Source organism: Lithobates pipiens, unplaced genomic scaffold (genome assembly GCF_037356315.1).
Source record: "Lithobates pipiens isolate NorthernLeopardFrog02 unplaced genomic scaffold, aLitPip1_a1.2 Scaffold_16, whole genome shotgun sequence".
Lineage (NCBI taxonomy): Eukaryota > Metazoa > Chordata > Amphibia > Anura > Ranidae > Lithobates > Lithobates pipiens.
The window spans coordinates 10,305,584-10,325,883 of NW_027507748.1; the positions used below are offsets into that span (position 1 = coordinate 10,305,584).

Consider the following 20,300-nt stretch of genomic DNA (forward strand, 5'->3'; position numbering starts at 1 on the left):
TCTGCTGCAGCCCCCACACACGATCGAATGGTCCGCCGGAATTGTTCCGTCGGACCTTTGATGTTGAAAAGTCTGGTCGTGTGTACGCGGCATTAGGGGACTCCCAGGCACGATATTTAATGGAATATTTCATTTTTTATTGTTTCACTTTAAGCATTATTAAAGAAAAAAATGGCCATTTAAACAAAAAATTGCATTGATACATGTCCCCTGGGGCAGGACCCGGGTCCCCAAACCCTTTTTATGACAATACCATGGATATAAGCCTTTAAAATGAGCACTTTTGATTTTTCATGTTCACGTCCCATAGACTTTATCGGTGTTCGTCCAAATTGTTTTGCCTGTTCTGATGCAAACCGAACCGGGGGGTCATCCCTACCTATCACTATAAATATCAGACCATAGCGCGGAATCACCTCACATCTCACCATTCATGGAAGGAATGTGACTGGAGATACAAAGTACACATTTTATTCTATAATATGTCCGCTTTATAATGACACATTACATTCCTGATACAAAGCATGGACAAGCTATTTACACATCAGATAAAGGAGGTTTTTTTACAACTTTGTGTATTTTTTATGTAGTATTTTAAAATGAGCATATAAAAGAAAAAAACTAAGAAAATAAAAGAAAGTTTAAATATTAAAACAATAAAAAAAAATGATAATACTGTATAATGTTCTTACATACCTGTGCCTGGACAGAGAAGAGCCCACAGGAGGAGGACACGGAGGGGCCACGAGAGGAGGACACGGAGGGGACACGGGAGGAGGACACGGAGCGGACACATCGCTGCAGTCGGGGTCTCTGGTCTGTGTGGAAAGGATGAGAATTAAAATAAATAAATACAATGTATATAAAATAATAAAAGGGAAGAAGATTCTGCCCGGCAGGCTCGTGTTTCCTCTCCATCTCACACATGAATTATTTATCATTTATAGAGTAAGGTGACCAGATTTTTAAAATGAAATCCGGGGACATATTTTTTTTTACTAGTAATGGCAGCAATCAGCGTCTCGTAGCGCGACTGCGATATTTTGGTGGACAAATCGGACACTAATGCCGCGTACACACGACCAGTTTTCACTTTAGAATAAACTCAGAAGGTTTTTCCAACAGATTTCCACTTAAACTGTCTTGCCTACATTTGATCACACCAAAGTCCGATGGTCTAGAACGCAGTGACGTACAACACGTACGACGGGACTATAAAAAGGAAGTTCAATAGTCAGTAGCCAATAGCTTCCGTCTCATACTTGCTTCAGAGCATGCGTCGTTTTTGGTCCATTGGAACAGCATACACATGAGCAGTTTTCCCGATAGGAATTGGTTCCGTCGGAAATATTTAAAACATGTTCTATTTCGAGGTCTGTCAGAATTTAAAAAAAAAAGTCAGATGAGGCCCCACACACGATTGGAATATCCGATGAAAAGATTCTGTCTGACTTTTTCTGTCTGACATTCCGCTCGTGTGTACGCGGCATTAGTGACGCTTTTGACACTTTGTGGGAACCAGTGACACTAATACAGTGATCAGTGCTAAAAATATGTACTGTCACTGTACTAATGACACTGGCTGGGAAGGGGATAACATCTAGAGCAATCAATGGGTTAAATGTGTGCCTAACAAGTATGTTCTCACTGTGGGGGAGGTGCTTTTACTAAGGGAAGACATAGATCCCTGTACTTGCTTTGCAGGAACACAGGATCAATGTCTTCCACACTGACAGAATGGTGAACTGCCTTGTTTACATAGGCAGACCACTAGGCGAGTCCGCCGGATCCGCTGATTGGCTCTGACACCCAGAAATGCAGGATCACGTATATAAGTGATCCTGCGCAGTGAGACCGCCCTGTAGCAGTAAATCTGCTATCAGGCGATCGGCAACTGGTTAAGATCATCAGCATTATGATAACTCACAGGCAGGGGGCGCTCTATCATGGCTCTGGCTGGCTCTGTCAGCATTATGATAACTCACAGGCAGGGGGCGCTCTATCATGGCTCTGGCTGGCTCTGGCAGCATTATGATAACTCACAGGCAGGGGACGCTCTATCATGGCTCTGGCTGGCTCTGGCAGCATTATGATAACTCACAGGCAGGGGACGCTCTATCATGGCTCTGGCTGGCTCTGGCAGCATTATGATAACTCACAGGCAGGGGGCGCTCTATCATAGCTCTGGCTGACTCTGTCACAGTGTGTCACATAACATGGCTGCTGGGTGCTGATTTTTTTAACATGACCAATAAGTGGTGCTGCCTGTGAGTTCTGATACCATCCATTATGCCAGAGAGACAGACACAGTGCCATGTAGTCTATTCACAGACACCCAACGAAGGCACTGGCAGCCCGCCAATTGGATCCCCTCCCCCTCTATTCCTGCTGCTGGACATCATCAGCTCAGCTCAGCTGCCTCTCTCTGCCCGTCGCCTCCGCCGGCCTCACAGCCTCTCTCTGCCCGTTGCCTCCGCCGGCCTCACAGCCTCTCTCTGCCCGTCGCCTCCACCCGCATCACAGCCTCTCTCTGCCCGTCGCCTCCGCCGGCCTCACAGCCTCTCTCTGCCCGTCGCCTCCACCCACCTCACAGCCTCTCTCTGCCCTTTCGCCTCCACCTGCCTCACAGCCTCTCTCTGCCCGGCGCCTCCACCCGCCTCACAGCCTCTCTCTGCCCGTCGCCTCCACCCGCCTCACAGCCTCTCTCTGCCCGTCACCTCCACCCGCCTCACAGCCTCTCTCTGCACGTCGCCTCCACCAGACTCACAGCCTCTCCCTGCCCGTCGCCTCCACCCGCCTCACAGCCTCTCTCTGCCCGTCGCCTCCACCCGCCTCACAGCCTCTCTCTGCCCGTCGCCTCCACCCGCTTCACAGCCTCTCTCTGCCTGTCGCCTCCACCGGCCTCACAGCCTCTCTCTGCCTGTCGCCTCCACCGGCCTCACAGCCTCTCTCTGCCTGTCGCCCCCCGCCAGCCTCACAGCCTCTCAGGTCTCCCTCTCCAGGCCCCGGCTACTACTGAGTGGGGCCCAGAGGAAAATGACTCTGCCGGGGAAGGCAAGGAGATAAGCAGGCAGGCGGCTGGCCGGGATTTGAGCCAAGGCAGAAGAAGATGTGAGCGGAGCTGAATGGGCATGTGCCGGAAACTGAAGAAATAATCCATCGGCTCCGACCAGCACATCATCATCAGAAAGGGGCACAGATAATGGAAAGAATACACCCCCTAGTACAGCTAGTAGGAGCGGGGGAGGGGGGTGTAATTCAGATTTTGTTTTTATTCTGCACTGACTGTCTTTGAAAATTGCCCCAGCTCCTGTTGAAGTCAAACCCAGGGATAGACTTGGTCCGGGGACAGACTTGGTCCGGGGGCAGTGTCCTCAATCTGGGGACTGTCCCCTGAATCCGGGGACATCTGGTCACCCTATTATAGGGGGTCACACTTGGTGTAATGAATATCTCAGTGTTGGGTGGATGTAGAAGTGTTACATCCTCTGACTTCTTCTATCTTCTTATATTGGTGAGATCTCTGTGCTGAGTTTTCAGGTCTCCCACCATTAGGGTTGCCACCTTTTCTTCAAGCCAAACCCGAACATTTTCACGGCGCACGGCAATTTTTTTGTAGTACACGCTATAGGATTGTAAAATACCTTGGGTTACCCAAAAAGAGTAGTAATGAAGTGTGCTACACAGAACAGTTGCTATAGCCAAATTGCATTAACAGTGGAGGGACTTAAATGGGCATGATTAAATAAAACAAAAGCATTTAGTGTACCCATAAAATATGATTCGATTAATAAAAGAAATGTCAGTGACAATAGCCTACCTTAAAATTGGACACTGTCAGCCAGCAGGGCAGTGGACAGTGTCAGTAGGGCAGTAAATGGTGTCAGTAGAGCAGTAAATGGTGTCAGTAGGACAGTGTACAGTGTCAGTAGGGCAGTGGACAGTGTCAGTAGGGCAGTACATGGTGTCATTAGGGCAGTAAATTGTGTCATTAGGGCAGTAAATGGTGTCAGTAGATCAGTGGACAGTGTCAGTAGAGCAGTAAATGGTGTCAGTAGGGTAGTAAATTGTGTCAGTAGATCAGTGGACAGTGTCAGTAGAGCAGTAAATGGTGTCAGTATGGCAGTAAATGGTGTCAGTAGGGCAGTAAATGGTGTCAGTAGGGCAGTGGACAGTGTCAGTAGGGCAGTGTACAGTGTCAGTAGAGCAGTAAATTGTGTCAGTAGGGCAGTAAATGGTGTCAGTAGGGCAGTGGACAGTGTCAGTAGATCAGTAAATGGTATCAGTAGGGCAGTGGACAGTGTCAGTAGGGCAGTACATGGTGTCAGTAGGGCAGTAAATGGTGTCAGTAGGGCAGTAAATGGTGTGAGTAGGGCAGTGTACAGTGTCAGTAGAGCAGTAAATGGTGTCAGTAGAGCAGTAAATGGTGTCAGTAGGACAGTGTACAGTGTCAGTAGGACAGTGTACAGTGTCAGTAGGGCAGTACATGGTGTCATTAGGGCAGTAAATGGTGTCAGTAGATCAGTGGACAGTGTCAGTAGAGCAGTAAATGGTGTCAGTAGGGTAGTAAATTGTGTCAGTAGATCAGTGGACAGTGTCAGTAGAGCAGTAAATGGTGTCAGTATGGCAGTAAATGGTGTCAGTAGGGCAGTAAATGGTGTCAGTAGGGCAGTAAATGGTGTCAGTAGAGCAGTGGACAGTGTCAGTAGGGCAGTGTACAGTGTCAGTAGAGCAGTAAATTGTGTCAGTAGGGCAGTAAATGGTGTCAGTAGGGCAGTGGACAGTGTCAGTAGAGCAGTAAATGGTATCAGTAGGGCAGTGGACAGTGTCAGTAGAGCAGTACATGGTGTCAGTAGGGCAGTACATGGTGTCAGTAGGGCAGTACATGGTGTCAGTAGGGCAGTAAATGGTGTCAGTAGAGCAGTAAATGGTGTCAGTAGAGCAGTGGACAGTGTCAGTAGAGCAGTAAATGGTGTCAGTAGGGCAGTGGACAGTGTCAGTAAAGCAGTAAATGGTGTCAGTAGGGCAGTGGACAGTGTCAGTAAAGCAGTAAATGGTGTCAGTAGGGCAGTGGACAGTGTCAGTAGGGCAGTGGACAGTGTCAGTAGGGCACTAAATTGTGTCAGTAGGGTAGTAAATTGTGTCAGTAGAGCAGTTGACAGTGTCAGTAGAGCAGTAAATGGTGTCAGTAGGGCAGTGCGGTGCGGTGTGACAAGAGGGGGTGCGGTGTGACAGGAGGTGGTGCTGCGGTGTGACAGGAGGGGATGCGGTGTGACAGGAGGTGGTGCAGAGTGTGACAGGAGGTGGTGCAGAGTGTGACAGGAGGGGGTGCAGAGTGTGACAGGAGGGGGTGCAGAGTGTGACAGGAGGGGGTGCAGAGTGTGACAGGAGGGGGTGCGGTGTGACAGGAGGGGGTGCGGTGTGACAGGAGGGACCCGTGCAAATACAGAGGAGGGGTGCAATTACAGAGAAATGAGGGACAATTACAGATGAAAGGGGTGCAAATACAGAGGAGAGGGGAAATTACAGAGGAGGGGGGGCAGTTACAGAGGGGGTGGCAAACACAGAAGGGTCAAAATATAAGGGAGAGAGAGGCGACAGGCAGCTGCTGGTGCAGAAGTTTTTAATAAAATAAATGCTTAAAAGCAATCCGCTCACTCTGCATGTCAGAGCTGTGTATGTCAGTCTGTGAAGTTGGCTGTCCCATCCTCCCCTCCGATCCACGCTGCTCTTATCACTGAATCGGGAAACTCATGTGAACTGTCAGCCTCTGATGATGGAGGCGTGGTTAAGCCTCTGGAATGCTCCGATTGGTCACAGCATCCCAGGCTGGCGGCTCACTGCAGTCTCCCCGCAGCTCTGTATCCTTGGCTTCCTCCAGAGATTCAGTGATAAGAGCAGATCGGAGGGGGGATGGGACGTCCAACTTCACAGACTGACATATACAGCTCTGACATGGAGAGTGAGTGGATTGTTTGCTTTTAAGCATTTATTTTATTAAAACCTTCCGCACCAGCAGCTGTCTGTCGCCTCTCTCTCCCATATGTTTTGATTGCTCTGTAATTGCTCCCCCCGCCCGCCGCTCCGATGCCCCTGCTGTCCAGGTCCCCCTGTGTGCTGGGGCTTGTAAAAGGAGGCCCCATGGTACCCCTGTCAGCTGTCCGGGTGTGAGGCAGAGGGAAACCCGGGCACAGCCTCCTAAACCCGTACTGTCCGGGTCAAAACCGGACAGGTGGCAACCCTACCCACCATTCCTGCTGGTTTATGTATTTCATATGACAATTGCTTCCAGGGGCAGAAGATTTATAATTTGCATGCTATTTGTTATGTTCCATTGTAACCCCATTCCCAGTCTGTGGTGCTCAGTGTATCCCCAACACCCCCCAGTTCAGTTTGCGGCAGAACTTTAGAACATCACAAAAGTTTTGGAGCCAAACAATGAACCCCATTGAAGTCTATGGGACCCGAACTGAGAAAAAGAAAAGGTGCCCAATTTGAAGGCTTATATTCAAGTTATTGGGAATACATTGGTTATGGGGGTCCGGGTGGTGCCGTGGGGGAGGGGGGATGTATCAATGGGAAAAAAGTTAGTAAACATCATTTTTAACCACTTCAATACCGGGGGGCACTTTTGCCCCTTCCTGCCCAGCACAATTTTCAGCTTTCAGCTCTGTCACACCTTGAATGACAATTACGCGGTCACACAACACTGTACACATATCACATGTTTATCATTTTCTTCCCACAAATAGAGATTTCTCTTGGTGGTAATTGATCACCTCTGCAGGTTTTCATTTTGTTTTCTCCTTCCTGATGAGGGGGCACTGCTATGTAGAATTGATGGCAACTGATAGATGGCACCGATGGGCAGCACTGATATGCCACACTAATGGGTACTGACAGGCAGACCTGATTGGCACTGATGGGTACTTACAGGCATCACTGATGGACACTGACAGGTGGTACTGATGGGCAGCACCGATGATCAGATACTGACAGGTGTTGCTAATGGACACTGACTGGCAGCTGATGGGCACTGATTGATATTGTGGTTAGGGTTGCCACCTGTCTGGTTTTGACCCAGACAGTCCGGGTTTTGACACATGTGCCTGGGTTTCTGCCTGCTGGAAACCCAGGCACACATTACACTGCCTTGTGGCCAGTGAGAGCCGGATCTCTGTCCCCAGTCGCAACATCTAGAGGGGCTGTGCGCATTATCCTGTGCCCGCTATCACTGTTACACAGACAGAGAGGTGCGCTCTGAGCTGGCAGGTGCCCTGTGATTGGCTGAACGGGCCATGTGCGGGGCAGGTGGCAGACAAACATGGGGGTCTGTGAATGGCGATGGTGCTGGTCATGTGTGGAGACGGGGGCAGGGCTGCACTGTGGATATGATAATCATGCCTGCTTGTATCACCCTACTACTCTGTGTCACCCCCTCCCCTATTTGTCACCCCCCTCCTCTGTGTCACCACCTCCTCTGTGTCACCACCTCCTCCTCTGTGTCACCACCTCCTCCTCCTCTGTGTCACCCCCCTTCCTCTGTGTCACCCCCCTTCCTCTGTGTCACCCCCCTTCCTCTGTGTCACCCCCTGGAGACTGGAGGGATGGATGGATGGATGATGCTGGGCCTAGATGTGAATGATGGATGGATGGATTATGCTGGGCCTGGATGTGGATAATGGAGGGAGGGATGGATGGATGGATGATGCTGGGCCTGGATGTGGATACTGGAGGGATGGATGATGCTGGGTGTGGATGTGGATACTGGAGGGATGGATGGATGGTTGGATGGATGGATGATGCTGGGCGTCGATATGGATACTGGAGGGATGGATGGATGGATGGATGGATGGATGGATGATGCTGGGCGTGGATGTGGACACTGGAGGGATGGATGGATGGATGATGCTGGGGCTGGATGTGGATACTGGATGGATGGATGGATGGATGGATGATGCTGGGCGTGGATGTGGACACATTGTGGAGAGGGATGGATGATGTTTTGCATATATAAGGGACCTCGTCAAAGTCTTGCCCATAGTGTAGTGTTGCATTGCAAAGTGTACCTGTCACAGTCCTGCCTACAGCCCAGCATGCATTACAAAGGGGACCCATTACAGTACCGCCTATAGTGTAATATGCGTTACAGTGGGGGGAGGGGGGGATGTGTATGTGAGTCTTGACTATAGGGAAGCATGCATTACAAAGGGGACCTGTCAGAGCCCTGCCTATTGGATGGCATGGGGCCCATTAGTCCTGCCTATAGTTTAGCATTTAGCCTAGCAGTACAGGAAGGAGGGTTCTGGTGTGCGTTGTGTACAGGAAGGTGGGTTCTGATGTGCGTTGTGTACAGGAAGGAGGGTTCTGGTGTGCGTTGTGTACAGGAAGGTGGGTTCTGATGTGCGTTGTGTACAGGAAGGAGGGTTCTGATGTGCATTGTGTACAGGAAGGAGGGTTCTGGTGTGCGTTGTGTACAGGAAGGAGGGTTCTGGTGTGCATTGTGTACAGGAAGGGGTGTTCTGGTGTATGTTGTGTACAGGAAGGCGGGTTCTGGTGTGCGTTGTGTACAGGAATGAGGGTTCTGGTGTACGTTATGTACAGGAAGGTGGGTTCTGGTGTGCGTTGTGTATAGGAAGGAGGGTTCTGGTGTATGTTGTGTACAGGAAGGTGGTTTCTGGTGTGCGTTGTGTACAGGAAGGTGGTTTCTGGTGTGCGTTGTGTACAGGAAGGTGGGTTCTGGTGTATGTTGTGTACAGGAAGGTGGTTTCTGGTGTGCGTTGTGTACAGGAAGGAGGGTTCTGGTGTATGTTATGTACAGGAAGGAAGGTTCTGGTGTGCGTTGTGTACAGGAAGGTGGTTTCTGGTGTGCGTTGTGTACAGGAAGGTGGGTTCTGGTGTTTGTTGTGTACAGGAAGGTGGGTTCTGGTGTGCGTTGTGTACAGGAAGGTGGGTTCTGGTGTGCTTTGTGTACAGGAAGGTGGGTTCTGTTGTGCGTTGTGTACAGGAAGGTGGGTTCTGGTGTGCTTTGTGTACAGGAAGGTGGGTTCTGGTGTGCGTTGTGTATAGGAAGGAGGGTTCTGGTGTATGTTATGTACAGGAAGGAAGGTTCTGGTGTGCGTTGTGTACAGGAAGGAGGGTTCTGGTGTGCGTTGTGTACAGGAAGGTGGGTTCTGGTGTGCGTTGTGTACAGGAAGGTGGGTTCTGGTGTGCGTTGTGTACAGGAAGGTGGGTTCTGGTGTGTGTTGTGTATAGGAAGGAGGGTTCTGGTGTGCGTTGTGTATAGGAAGGAGGGTTCTGGTGTGCGTTGTGTACAGGAAGGTGGGTTCTGGTGTGTGTTGTGTATAGGAAGGAGGGTTCTGGTGTGTGTTGTGTATAGGAAGGAGGGTTCTGGTGTATGTTGTGTACAGGAAGGTGGTTTCTGGTGTGCGTTGTGTACAGGAAGGTGGGTTCTGGTGTGCGTTGTGTACAGGAAGGAAGGTTCTGGTGTGCGTTGTGTACAGGAAGGTGGGTTCTGGTGTGCGTTGTGTACAGGAAGGTGGGTTCTGGTGTGTGTTGTGTATAGGAAGGAGGGTTCTGGTGTGCGTTGTGTATAGGAAGGAGGGTTCTGGTGTACGTTGTGTATAGGAAGGTGGGTTCTGGTGTGCGTTGTGTACAGGAAGGTGGGTTCTGGTGTGTGTTGTGTATAGGAAGGAGGGTTCTGGTGTGCGTTGTGTATAGGAAGGAGGGTTCTGGTGTATGTTGTGTACAGGAAGGTGGTTTCTGGTGTGCGTTGTGTACAGGAAGGTGGGTTCTGGTGTGCGTTGTGTACAGGAAGGTGGGTTCTGGTGTATGTTATGTACAGGAAGGAGGGTTCTGGTGTGCGTTGTGTACAGGAAGGTGGTTTCTGGTGTGCGTTGTGTACAGGAAGGAGGGTTCTGGTGTATGTTGTGTACAGGAAGGTGGTTTCTGGTGTGCGTTGTGTACAGGAAGGAGGGTTCTGGTGTATGTTGTGTACAGGAAGGTGGTTTCTGGTGTGCGTTGTGTACAGGAAGGAGGGTTCTGGTGTATGTTGTGTACAGGAAGGTGGTTTCTGGTGTGCGTTGTGTACAGGAAGGAGGGTTCTGGTGTATTTTGTGTACAGGAAGGTGGTTTCTGGTGTGCGTTGTGTACAGGAAGGAGGGTTCTGGTGTATGTTGTGTACAGGAAGGTGGTTTCTGGTGTGCGTTGTGTACAGGAAGGTGGGTTCTGGTGTGCGTTGTGTACAGGAAGGTGGGTTCTGGTGTATGTTATGTACAGGAAGGTGGGTTCTGGTGTGCGTTGTGTACAGGAAGGTGGGTTCTGGTGTGCGTTGTGTACAGGAAGGTGGGTTCTGGTGTATGTTGTGTACAGGAAGGTGGTTTCTGGTGTGCGTTGTGTACAGGAAGGAGGGTTCTGGTGTATGTTATGTACAGGAAGGAAGGTTCTGGTGTGCGTTGTGTACAGGAAGGTGGGTTCTAGTGTGTGTGTTGTGTACTGGGTTCAAGAGAACACTAGGTACAGAGTCCATTCATCCATGTGCATCCCAATACTGCACCTCTCCTCCCGTGCTACAACCTCTGCCATACACACACCTCTCCTCTGCCCTCCCCTCATCCCCCAAAGCTCCCCCATCCTCCACATGATTACCTTGTAAAATAACTTTTCTGTACCCTCCTTTTCAGCTTCTGAACTCCCCGACCAGATCGGAGATAAGGGTGGTTGTGCAGAGTAGGGAGGTGGGAGAGCTGCTCTTCCCCCATTACAACTACTGCAGAAACTGAAAGTAGAAAAAAACTGCCTTGGTCCTTTTCCCAGCCAGCAATATAGGAATGCCTCTTCCCCTATATACTGGTTGCTTGACAAAGGGGGCGGGAATGAGTGGAAGTCACGGGCTTCACAGTGGATATCCTGCAGGCTTGCTCGCCCATCCTTGGCTGTGCTGGATGTTATGATATCAGCAACAGAATAATGACAGACTGGCCCCTTGGGATGCTGGGGCCCCTTACAGGAGTACTGCCTGTACCCCCCTGATGGCAGCCCTGGGGGTGACACAGAGGAGGAGGGTGACACAGAGGAGGGGGGCTGACACAGAGGAGGGGGGTGACACAGAGGAGGGGAGCTGACACAGAGGAGGGGGTGATGCAGAGGAGGGGAGGTGACAGTGAGCAGAGGGAGCTGACATTGAGAAGGGGGTGACACAAAGAAGGGGGGTGACACAGAGGAGGGGTAACACAGAGGAGGGGGTGACACAGAGGAGGGGGAGCTGTCACAGAGGAGGGGGTCACAGAGAGGAGGGGGAGCTGTCACAGAGGAGGAGGGTGACACAGAGGAGGGAGGTGACACAGAGGAAGGGGAGCTGACACAGAGGAAGGGGAGCTGACACAGAGGAGGGGGTGATGCAGAGGAGGGGAGGTGACAGTGAGTAGAGGGAGCTGACATTGAGAAGGGGGTGACACAAAGAAGGGGGGTGACACAGAGGAGGGGGAGCTGTCACAGAGGAGGGGGAGCTGTCACAGAGGAGGGGGTCACAGAGAGGAGAGGGAGCTGTCACAGAGGAGAGGATGACACAGAGGAGGGGGAGCTGTCACAGAGGGGGTGTGACACAGAGGAGGGGGAGCTGTCACAGAGAGGGGGTGACACAGAGGAGGGGGAGCTGTCACAGGGGAGGGGGGTGACACAGAAGAGGGGGAGCTGTCATAGAGGAGGGGGTGACACAGAGGAGGGGGAGCTGTCACAGAGGAGGGGGGTGACACAGAGGAGGGGGAGCTGTCATAGAGGAGGGGGGTGACACAGAGGAGGGGGAGCTGTCACGGAGCAGGGGGGGTGACACAGAGGAGGGGGAGCTGTCATAGAGGAGGGGGTGACACAGAGGAGGGGGAGCTGTCACAGGGGAGGGGGGTGACACAGAGGAGGGGGCTGTCATAGAGGAGGGGGGGTGACACAGAGGAGGGGGAGCTGTTACAGAGGAGGGGGGTGACACAGAGGAGGGGGAGCTGTCATAGAGGAGGGGGGTGACACAGAGGAGGGGGAGCTGTCACGGAGCAGGGGGGTGACACAGAGGAGGGGGAGCTGTCACAGAGGAGGGGGTGACACAGAGGAGGGGGAGCTGTCATAGAGGAGGGGGTGACACAGAGGAGGGGGAGCTGTCATAGAGGAGGGGGGTGACACAGAGGAGGGGGAGCTGTCACAGAGGAGGGGGAGCTGTCACAGGGGAGGGGGGTGACACAGAGGAGGGGGGTGACACAGAGGAGGGGGAGCTGTCACAGGGGAGGGGGTGACACAGAGGAGGGGGGCTGTCATAGAGGAGGGGGGTGACACAGAGGAGGGGGAGCTGTCACAGAGGAGGGGGAGCTGTCACAGGGGAGGGGGGTGACACAGAGGAGGGGGAGCTGTCACAGAGGAGGGGGGTGACACAGAGGAGGGGGAGCTGTCATAGAGGAGGGGGAGCTGTCATAGAGGAGGGGGTGACACAGAGGAGGGGGAGCTGTCACGGAGCAGGGGGGTGACACAGAGGAGGGGGAGCTGTCATAGAGGAGGGGGGTGACACAGAGGAGGGGGAGCTGTCACGGAGCAGGGGGTGACACAGAGGAGGGAGAGCTGACAAAGAGGAGGGTGATGTAATGTTCATGCAGAATCACTGTGACTCTTAACCCCTTTCTCCTTATGCATTCTGGGGCAGGGGCTGTACCAGGAAGTCAGTCACAGTGTGTGGGACTGGAAGCAGCAGCATGATACTTAGAGGGAGATCTGTTGTATATGACTCCTCCATGTAAGAATGTACATCGCTTTCTGTAATAAACCTTCCCTGGATAAGAAGTGCCTCCAGCCTGTGTGTAACTCACTGATCAGATACTGGCAGCATTGCTACCAACACCCTGAGAGGCCCTGTGTCCAAGGGACATAACAGTGGCGGGGAGGATTGTGGATTTTAGCATACGTGGCTTTCATAGGGTTTATTCAAACATTTGATCCTGCTGCTGAATCATGGAGCTCCTGGGTGGAGAGGCCGGAGCAGTAGATGGAAGCAAATAGTGTTGCTGTAGAAAAGAAAGTTGCCGTTTTGCTCACAGCATTGGGTCAGGCTACATATGGCCCTCTCAGAGACTTCATTTCTCCAGACAAGCTGGCCTCTAAGCCCTTTCCTGAGTTTATTCAGAGACCTACATGAGCACTACAACCCAAAGCCATTAGAAATCGCAGAGCGGTTTATATTCTACAGTAGGAGGCGGCATGCTGGGGAGGATATAAAGACTTATATCATTGCTTTACATAAACCAACTGCCACTTGTCAGTTTGGAGACCTGCAGACGGCTCTCCGTGACATGTTTGTCATGGGACTCTGCGACCCAGCCATACAGAAACGTTTACTCACAGAACCCGACTTGACTCTGACGAAAGCCACGCACCTTGCTACGGTCATGGAGTTGGCTACACGGGATACCACCCTACTGAAGGCACCACCTGAACCTCCTGCAAGCCAGGGAGAGGAAATATTCCACACTGCTTTTACCCGACACCCACGACGGCCGTCACCAAATCACCCTAAACCTCGCCACCCTAATCCTTCTGTCTCTAGGATACCAACTTGCTACCATTGTGGTAACACTTCTCACAGGGCACCTGCTTGCAAGTTCAAGGAGGTCATTTGTTTTCTTTGTAGAAAGACTGGTCATATTGGGCGTGTTTGCCGCAGCTCACAAGCCCCGAACACTACCACAAAAGGTAGACGTAAACAGACATTTCATGTGGATAGTGACAAGAATGGCTCCAGCTCTGATGAGGAGACCTGTGTCCAGCATGTTGGAATGTTTCGGGTAGCTGGGAACACTCCTGTGATAAAAGTGGATGTCACACTCAATGGCTGTCCTCTCTCCATGGATGTTCATACAGGGGCAGCTGTGTCCTTAATTTCATGGACTGATATAAAGGCATCGGATCTGTCCCTACCGCTCCAACCTACAAATCTCACACTACAAACCTACAGCAAGGAACTGCTACAGCCCTTAGGATATGTGAAACCCATTGTGACATTAGACAAGTGCAGTAAAGCTCTACGCCTTTATATTGTAAGTAAAGGAGGTCCTCCGCTGTATGGTAGGGACTGGATCAAAGCCCTGGGCATGCCCCCTCTTGCCATTGCCCAATGTACATTGCTTTCTGAGGTAGACCACTGGGTTGAATACTTGAAGTCACACTTTAAGGAGGTTTTTGAGGACTGTTTGGGATCGGTAAAAGGAAAAATAGCCCACCTTATCTTAAATCCTGGTGCTACACTTCATTTTTGTAAGGCAAGATCAGTGCCCTTTGCCTTGCGGAAGAAAGTGGAAGCAGAGCTGGACCATCTATTGGCTGAAAAGATCATAACTAAAGTTGATAGAAGTGAATGGGCATCGCCATTTTTGCCTGTCAAGAAAAAGAATGGAGACCTTAGAATTTGTGGAGATTTCAGGGTTGCCCTGAACAACCAACTTCTTGTGGATCAATACCCGTTGCCTCGACTTGAAGATTTATTTGGCTCACTGGCTGGGGGCAAAAGTTTACAAAAATAGATAAAAGTAAGCTTACCTGCAACTGGAAGAACACCCAGATTCACGCCATCTGTTGACCATTAACACCCATAAAGGATTATTCCACTATAACCGCATGGTTTTTAGCATAGCCCCAGCTCCAGCCATCTGGCAGCGGATCATGGATGAGGTCCTGGCAGGCATACCTTTCACCCAATGTCTACTGGATGACATGCTCTTTACTGGTCCCACTGATGAAGAACATAGAAAGAATGTTGAAGCTGTGCTAGAGAGACTCCGACGGTATGCTTTACGTGCCAATCTTCAAAATGCAAATTTTTCCAATCTCGACTGGAATTTTGTGCCCACACTGTGGACCGACATGGGTTACACACTACTGAAGAAAAGGCCTTACCCATGCCCCTACTCCCCAGAATGTCACACAGCTCAGGTCCTACCTTGGCCTCCTAAATTACTACCACCATTTCTTGCTGAATCTAGCACACCAGCTCTAACCGTTACATCGCTTACTGTATACAAGAGCTCAATGGATATGGACAGACAAATGTAAAGAAGCTTTTCGGCTTTCTAAAGAGCTCATTCAGTCCTCTCAGGTTCTGGTCGATTTAAAGAAACACGTCACCTTGGCTTGTGACGCCTCACCTTATGGACTGGGTGCCGTGCTTTCCCACGTCATGCCAGATGGCACGGAGCACCCCATTTCTTTTGCCTCCAGGTCTTTAACCTCAGCAGAATAAAATTACTCCCAAATAGACAAGGAAGCTTTGGCCATTGTATGGGCCACAAAAATATTTCACACGTACATCTATGGACGAGAGTTCACACTGATCACTGACCACAAACCTCTGTTGTCCGTACTGAATCCTAAGAAAGGAATTTCTACAACAACCGCATCTCGCTTACAAAGGTACGCTTTATTCTTGGGAGGTTATACTTATTCTATCAGATATCGCTCCCACGAGGCCCATGGCAATGCAGATGCATTTTGCAGATTGCCAATTGGAGACCACCTACCTAGAGACATACGCATAGTGGAAGTACACAGGCCACGGCCCTGCATGTCCACCTCCCTAATTGCCAGACATACAGCCACAGATCCCTTCCTGTCTCAGATATTCTCGTATGTTCAGGCTGGATGGTCAGAGAAAGTCCCAGGTGAATTTCCTCCATGCTTTACCAGAAAATGTGAGCTTGTGACTAACGCTGGTTGCCTACAGTGGGGCAATAGAGTGATTAACCACTTCAATACCGGGCACTTAAACACCTTCCTGCCCAGACCAATTTTGAGCTTTCAGCGCTGTCGCACTTTGAATGACAATTGCGCGGTCGTGCTACACTGTACCCAAATGAAATTTTTATCATTTTTTTCCCACAAATAGAGCTTTCTTTTGGTGGTATTTGATCACCGCTACGGTTTTGATTTTTTGCGCTACAAATAAAAAAATACCGAAAATTTTGAAAAAAAAAATGTTTTTTTTTTGTTTCAGTTTCAAAACTTTGTAAATAAGTATGTTTTCTCCTTCACTGATGGGCACTGATGGGGCTACACTGATGGGCACTGATAAGGCGGCACTGATGGGCACCAATGATGTGGCACTGATGAGGTGGCATTGATGGATACTGATATGTGGCACTGATAGGCGGCACTGATGGGCGACACGGATGAGCGACACGGATGGACACTGATAGGTGGCACAAATTGGCACTGATAGCTGGCACGGATTGGCATGGATGGGCGGCACAGATGGGCATGGATAGGCGGCACAGGTGGACATGGATAGGCGGCACAGGTGGGCATGGATAGGCGGCACAGATGGGCATAGGTGGGCACTGATAGGTGGCACAGGTGGGCACTCATAGGCGGCACAGGTGGGCACTCATAGGCGGCATTGGTGTTATACTGTACTAATGGATGCCAATCAGTGCCAAACAATAATGCATGCCAATCAGTGATGCCCATTGTGGGCACTGATTGGCATCCATTATGGGCACTGATTGGCATCCATTATGCTGACTGGCATCCCTGGTGGTCTAGGGAGGATTACCTTTTCCCTGGTGGTCTGGTGGCGCCCCTGGTGGTCTAGGGAGGATTACCTTTTCCCTGGTGGTCTGGTGGCGCCCCTGGTGGTCCAGTGTGGGCATCCTCAGGGGGGCTGTGCTGATAATCGACCCCCCCCCCTGTCAGAGGAGCAGCCGATCGGCTCTCCTCTACTCGCGTCTGATAGACGCGAGTGAGGAAAAGCCGATCACCGGCTCTTCCCATTTACACTGTGATCAGCCGTGATTGAACATGGCTGATCACGTGGTAAAGAGTCTCCGTCGGAGACTCTTTACCAAGATCGTAGTTGCCGGGTGTCAGACTGACACCCCGAAACAACGATCGCCGCGATGCGCGCCCCCGGGGGCGCGCAGCGGCTCATAATCCTGAGGACGTCATATGACGTCCGGTCAGGATTATGCAACCACTTTGCCACCGTCAATTGCCTATAGGGCGGGCGGCAAGTGGTTAAACCTCAGTATTTGCAACCAACCATGCTAAGGATACTGCATGAGGGCCATCCTGGCGTGGTATGCATGAAGCAGCGAGCCCAGAGCTATGTTTGGTGGCCACAAATGGATAAAGCAATTGAAGATTATGTGGCTCAAAGTCCTGGGTGCTGTCAGCTCAGCGACCCCAAAAGAAAGGAACCCTGCTACCTTGGCCATGGCCGACAGACCCGTGGTCAAAACTCCATCTTGATTTTGCTGGCCCAATCCAGGGTAAAATGTATTTGATCGTGGTAGATGCACATCTGGAGGTATTTCAAATGCCTTCTACTACCTCAGCTGCTACCATTCTAGTCTTAAGGAAGCTCTTTGCTCAGTATGGCTTGCCAACAGCCATAGTCTCAGACAATGGAACTCAATTTACATCGCATGAGTTTCAATCCTTCCTCAGTGGCTTGAGCATCCAACACCACAAAACAGCTCCTTATCACCCAGCCTCGAATGGGCATGATCAAACAATCCGGTGGAAAAGTCCGGCAAACTCAAGTCTGCCAAACAATCCCCCGTGTGTAGCCTCTGGCATACTTTTTTGACCCAACAGTACGGCGGACTTAGAATTTCAGTTTGCACAACAATCTGCCCGCCGTACTCGCATTTCGGCGGACAATCCGGCCGTGTGTGTGCCAGTCCGCCGTACTTTTGAAATGAGCGGACTTTTCCCGCCCGGAGAAAAGTCCGCTCATTTCGAGCGGGACTCCAGGTAGGCGGGGCCCGCAAAGGAGACGTCGCTGGCCCCGCCGCCTGGTATGGACTTAAAGGGGAACCCCAACGCCGGAAAAAAATCGGCGTGGAGGTCCCCCCCAAGTCCACAACAGACTCTTGTCTGAGCATGCTACCCGGCCGGCCAGGAAAGGGGGGACGAGCGAGCGCCCCCCCTCCTGAGCCGTACCAGGCCGCGTGCCCTCAAAATGGGGGGTGCCTTGGGGAAGGGGGGGGCCGCGTGGCCCCCCCACCCCAAAGCACCTTGTCCCCATGTTGATGAGGACAAGGGCCTCTTCCCGACAACCCTGGCCGTTGGTTGTCGGGGTCTGCGGGCGGGGGGCTTATCGGAATCCGGGAGCCCCCTTTAATAAGGGGGCCCCGGAATACCGGCCCCCCACCCTATGTGAATGAGTATGGGGTACAATGTACCCCTACCCATTCACCTGTAAAATAAAAGTACAAAAAAAAACACAACACACGAGATAAAATACTTTATTGCACAGCTCCGGGGGTCTTCCGTCTTCGGGGGTCTTCTCGCCGGACTCCTCCGCTATCTTCTTGTAGCTCTTTTGCTAGAGGAGGAGTCCAGCTTTCTTCCTCGCCGCCAGCCTCTTCTCCCGACTTCGGGGGTCTTGTCCCCCTCTTCGGTTCTTCTGCCGGGCCACCGCGCCTTCTTATAGCTCTTTCACAGGCGGTGGCCCGGTCTTCTGTCGCCGCCGCCGCCTTCCGTTCTTCTTCTTCTTCTCCTTCTTCTCCTGGAGATGTTGACTCGACGTTCTCTCCGGCCACAATGCCAGGAACGAGCTGCGCGGTCACTTATATAGGGACAAGGGGCGGTGTCACATGGTTTTATGTCACATGGGTTGGTGTCACATGGTGACCCCACCCCCTTACGATGTCACAGTCCCCATGTGACATCAACCCATGTGATCAACCCATGTGACATAAAGCCATGTGACACCGCCCCTTGTCCCTATATAAGTGGCCGCGCAGCGCGGCCCTGGCATTGCGGCCGGAGAGATCGTTGAGTCAACATCTCCAGGAGAAGAAGAAGAAGAAGAAGAATGGAAGGCGGCAGCGGCAACAGAAGACCGGGCCACCGCCTGTAAAAGAGCTATAAGAAGGCGCGGTGGCCCGGCAGAAGAACCGAAGAGGGGGACAAGACCCCCGAAGTCGGGAGAAGAGGCCGGCGGCGAGGAAGAAAGCCAGACTCCTCCGCTAGCAAAAGAGCTACAAGAAGATAGCGGAGGAGTCCGGCGAGAAGACCCCCGGATTCCGATAAGCCCCCCGCCCGCAGACCCCGACAACCAACGGCCAGGGTTGTCGGGAAGAGGCCCTTGTCCTCATCAACATGGGGACAAGGTGCTTTGGGGTGGGGGGGCCGCGCAGCCCCCTCTTCCCCAAGGCACCCCCCATGTTGAGGGCACGCGGCCTGGTACGGCTCAGGAGGGGGGGCGCTCGCTCGTCCCCCTTTCCTGGCCGGCCGGGTAGCATGCTCGGACAAGGGTCTGTTGTGGACTTGGGGGGGACCCCCACGCTGATTTTTTTCAGCGTTGGGGGTTCCCCTTTAAGTCCATACCAGGCGGCGGGGCCAGCGACGACTCCTTCGCAGGCCCCGCCTACCTGGAGAAGCGCTCGAAATGAGCGGACTTTCCTCCGCGTGTGTGGGCGAGTCCGTTCATTTCGAAAGTACGGCGGACTTAGTACGGTGGACTTAGTACGCCGTATTAGTCCGCTGAAAAAGTGCCGTGTGTGGGCAAGTAGCCCGTTCGAAAATTCTGAAGGACAGTTTGGCGGACGTCCGCCAGACTAAGTACGTCGGACAGACGGCTACGTGTGTACGCGGCTTAAGAAGCACTTACTTTCCAATCTGGACCAGATCGGACTGTCAGAGGAGAAGCTGCTGGACTTCTTGACCATGTAATAAAATTGTATGTAATATGTATGTAACCATGTAATAATGAAAATAAGGATGAGCTGAACACCCCCCGGTTCGCTTCGCACCAGAACTTGTGAACAGACCTAAACTTCGTGTGAACTTTAGAACCCCTGTTAAAGTCTATGGGACTCAAACGTTCAAAATCTAAAGTGCTAATTTTAAAGACTAATTTGCAGGTTACTGTCCTAAAAAGGGTTTGGGGACCCGGGTCCTGCCCCAGGGGACATGGATCAATGTGGAAAAAACGGCCATTTTTTCGGGAGCAGTGATTTTAATAATGATTAAAGTGAAACAATAAAAGTGTAATATTCCTTTAAATTTCATACCTGGGGGGTGTCTATAGTATGCCTGTGAAGGGGCACATGTTTCCCGTGCTTAGAACTGTCCCTGCACAAAGTGTCATTTCTGCAGAAAAAAAGTCTTTTAAAATCACTTTGAACTGTCGGCTCCCATAATACAGAGAACACTCAATGAGAACTCTCTGTATTACGGAGCCAACAATTCATTCATTGATAAAAAAAAAGTGTGGGGGTTCCCCTAAATTCAATTTCCAGGCCCTTCAGGTCTGGTATGGATATTAAGGG

The 20,300-nt window shown here is 51.5% G+C and overlaps 1 protein-coding gene across 6 annotated transcripts in view; it reads right to left on the reverse strand.

Annotated features, from left to right (window-relative positions):
• Window positions 1-20,300, reverse strand: part of LOC143981586 (uncharacterized) — a 99,801-nt gene that overhangs the window by 72,089 nt on the left and 7,412 nt on the right. For 2 of the 6 annotated variants that reach the window (XM_077479558.1, XM_077479555.1), the window contains exons 1-2: window positions 10,648-10,881; window positions 697-818 (exon numbers count right to left, since the gene is read on the reverse strand). In XM_077479558.1, coding sequence (XP_077335684.1) covers window positions 697-818; window positions 10,648-10,760 — 235 coding nt within the window. In that variant the 5' untranslated portion in view covers window positions 10,761-10,881. Of the gene's footprint in view, window positions 1-696; window positions 819-10,647; window positions 10,882-14,249; window positions 14,404-20,300 lie in introns of those variants that run through there. The other 4 variants (XM_077479560.1, XM_077479559.1, XM_077479557.1 and 1 more) reach the window with 3 other exon arrangements.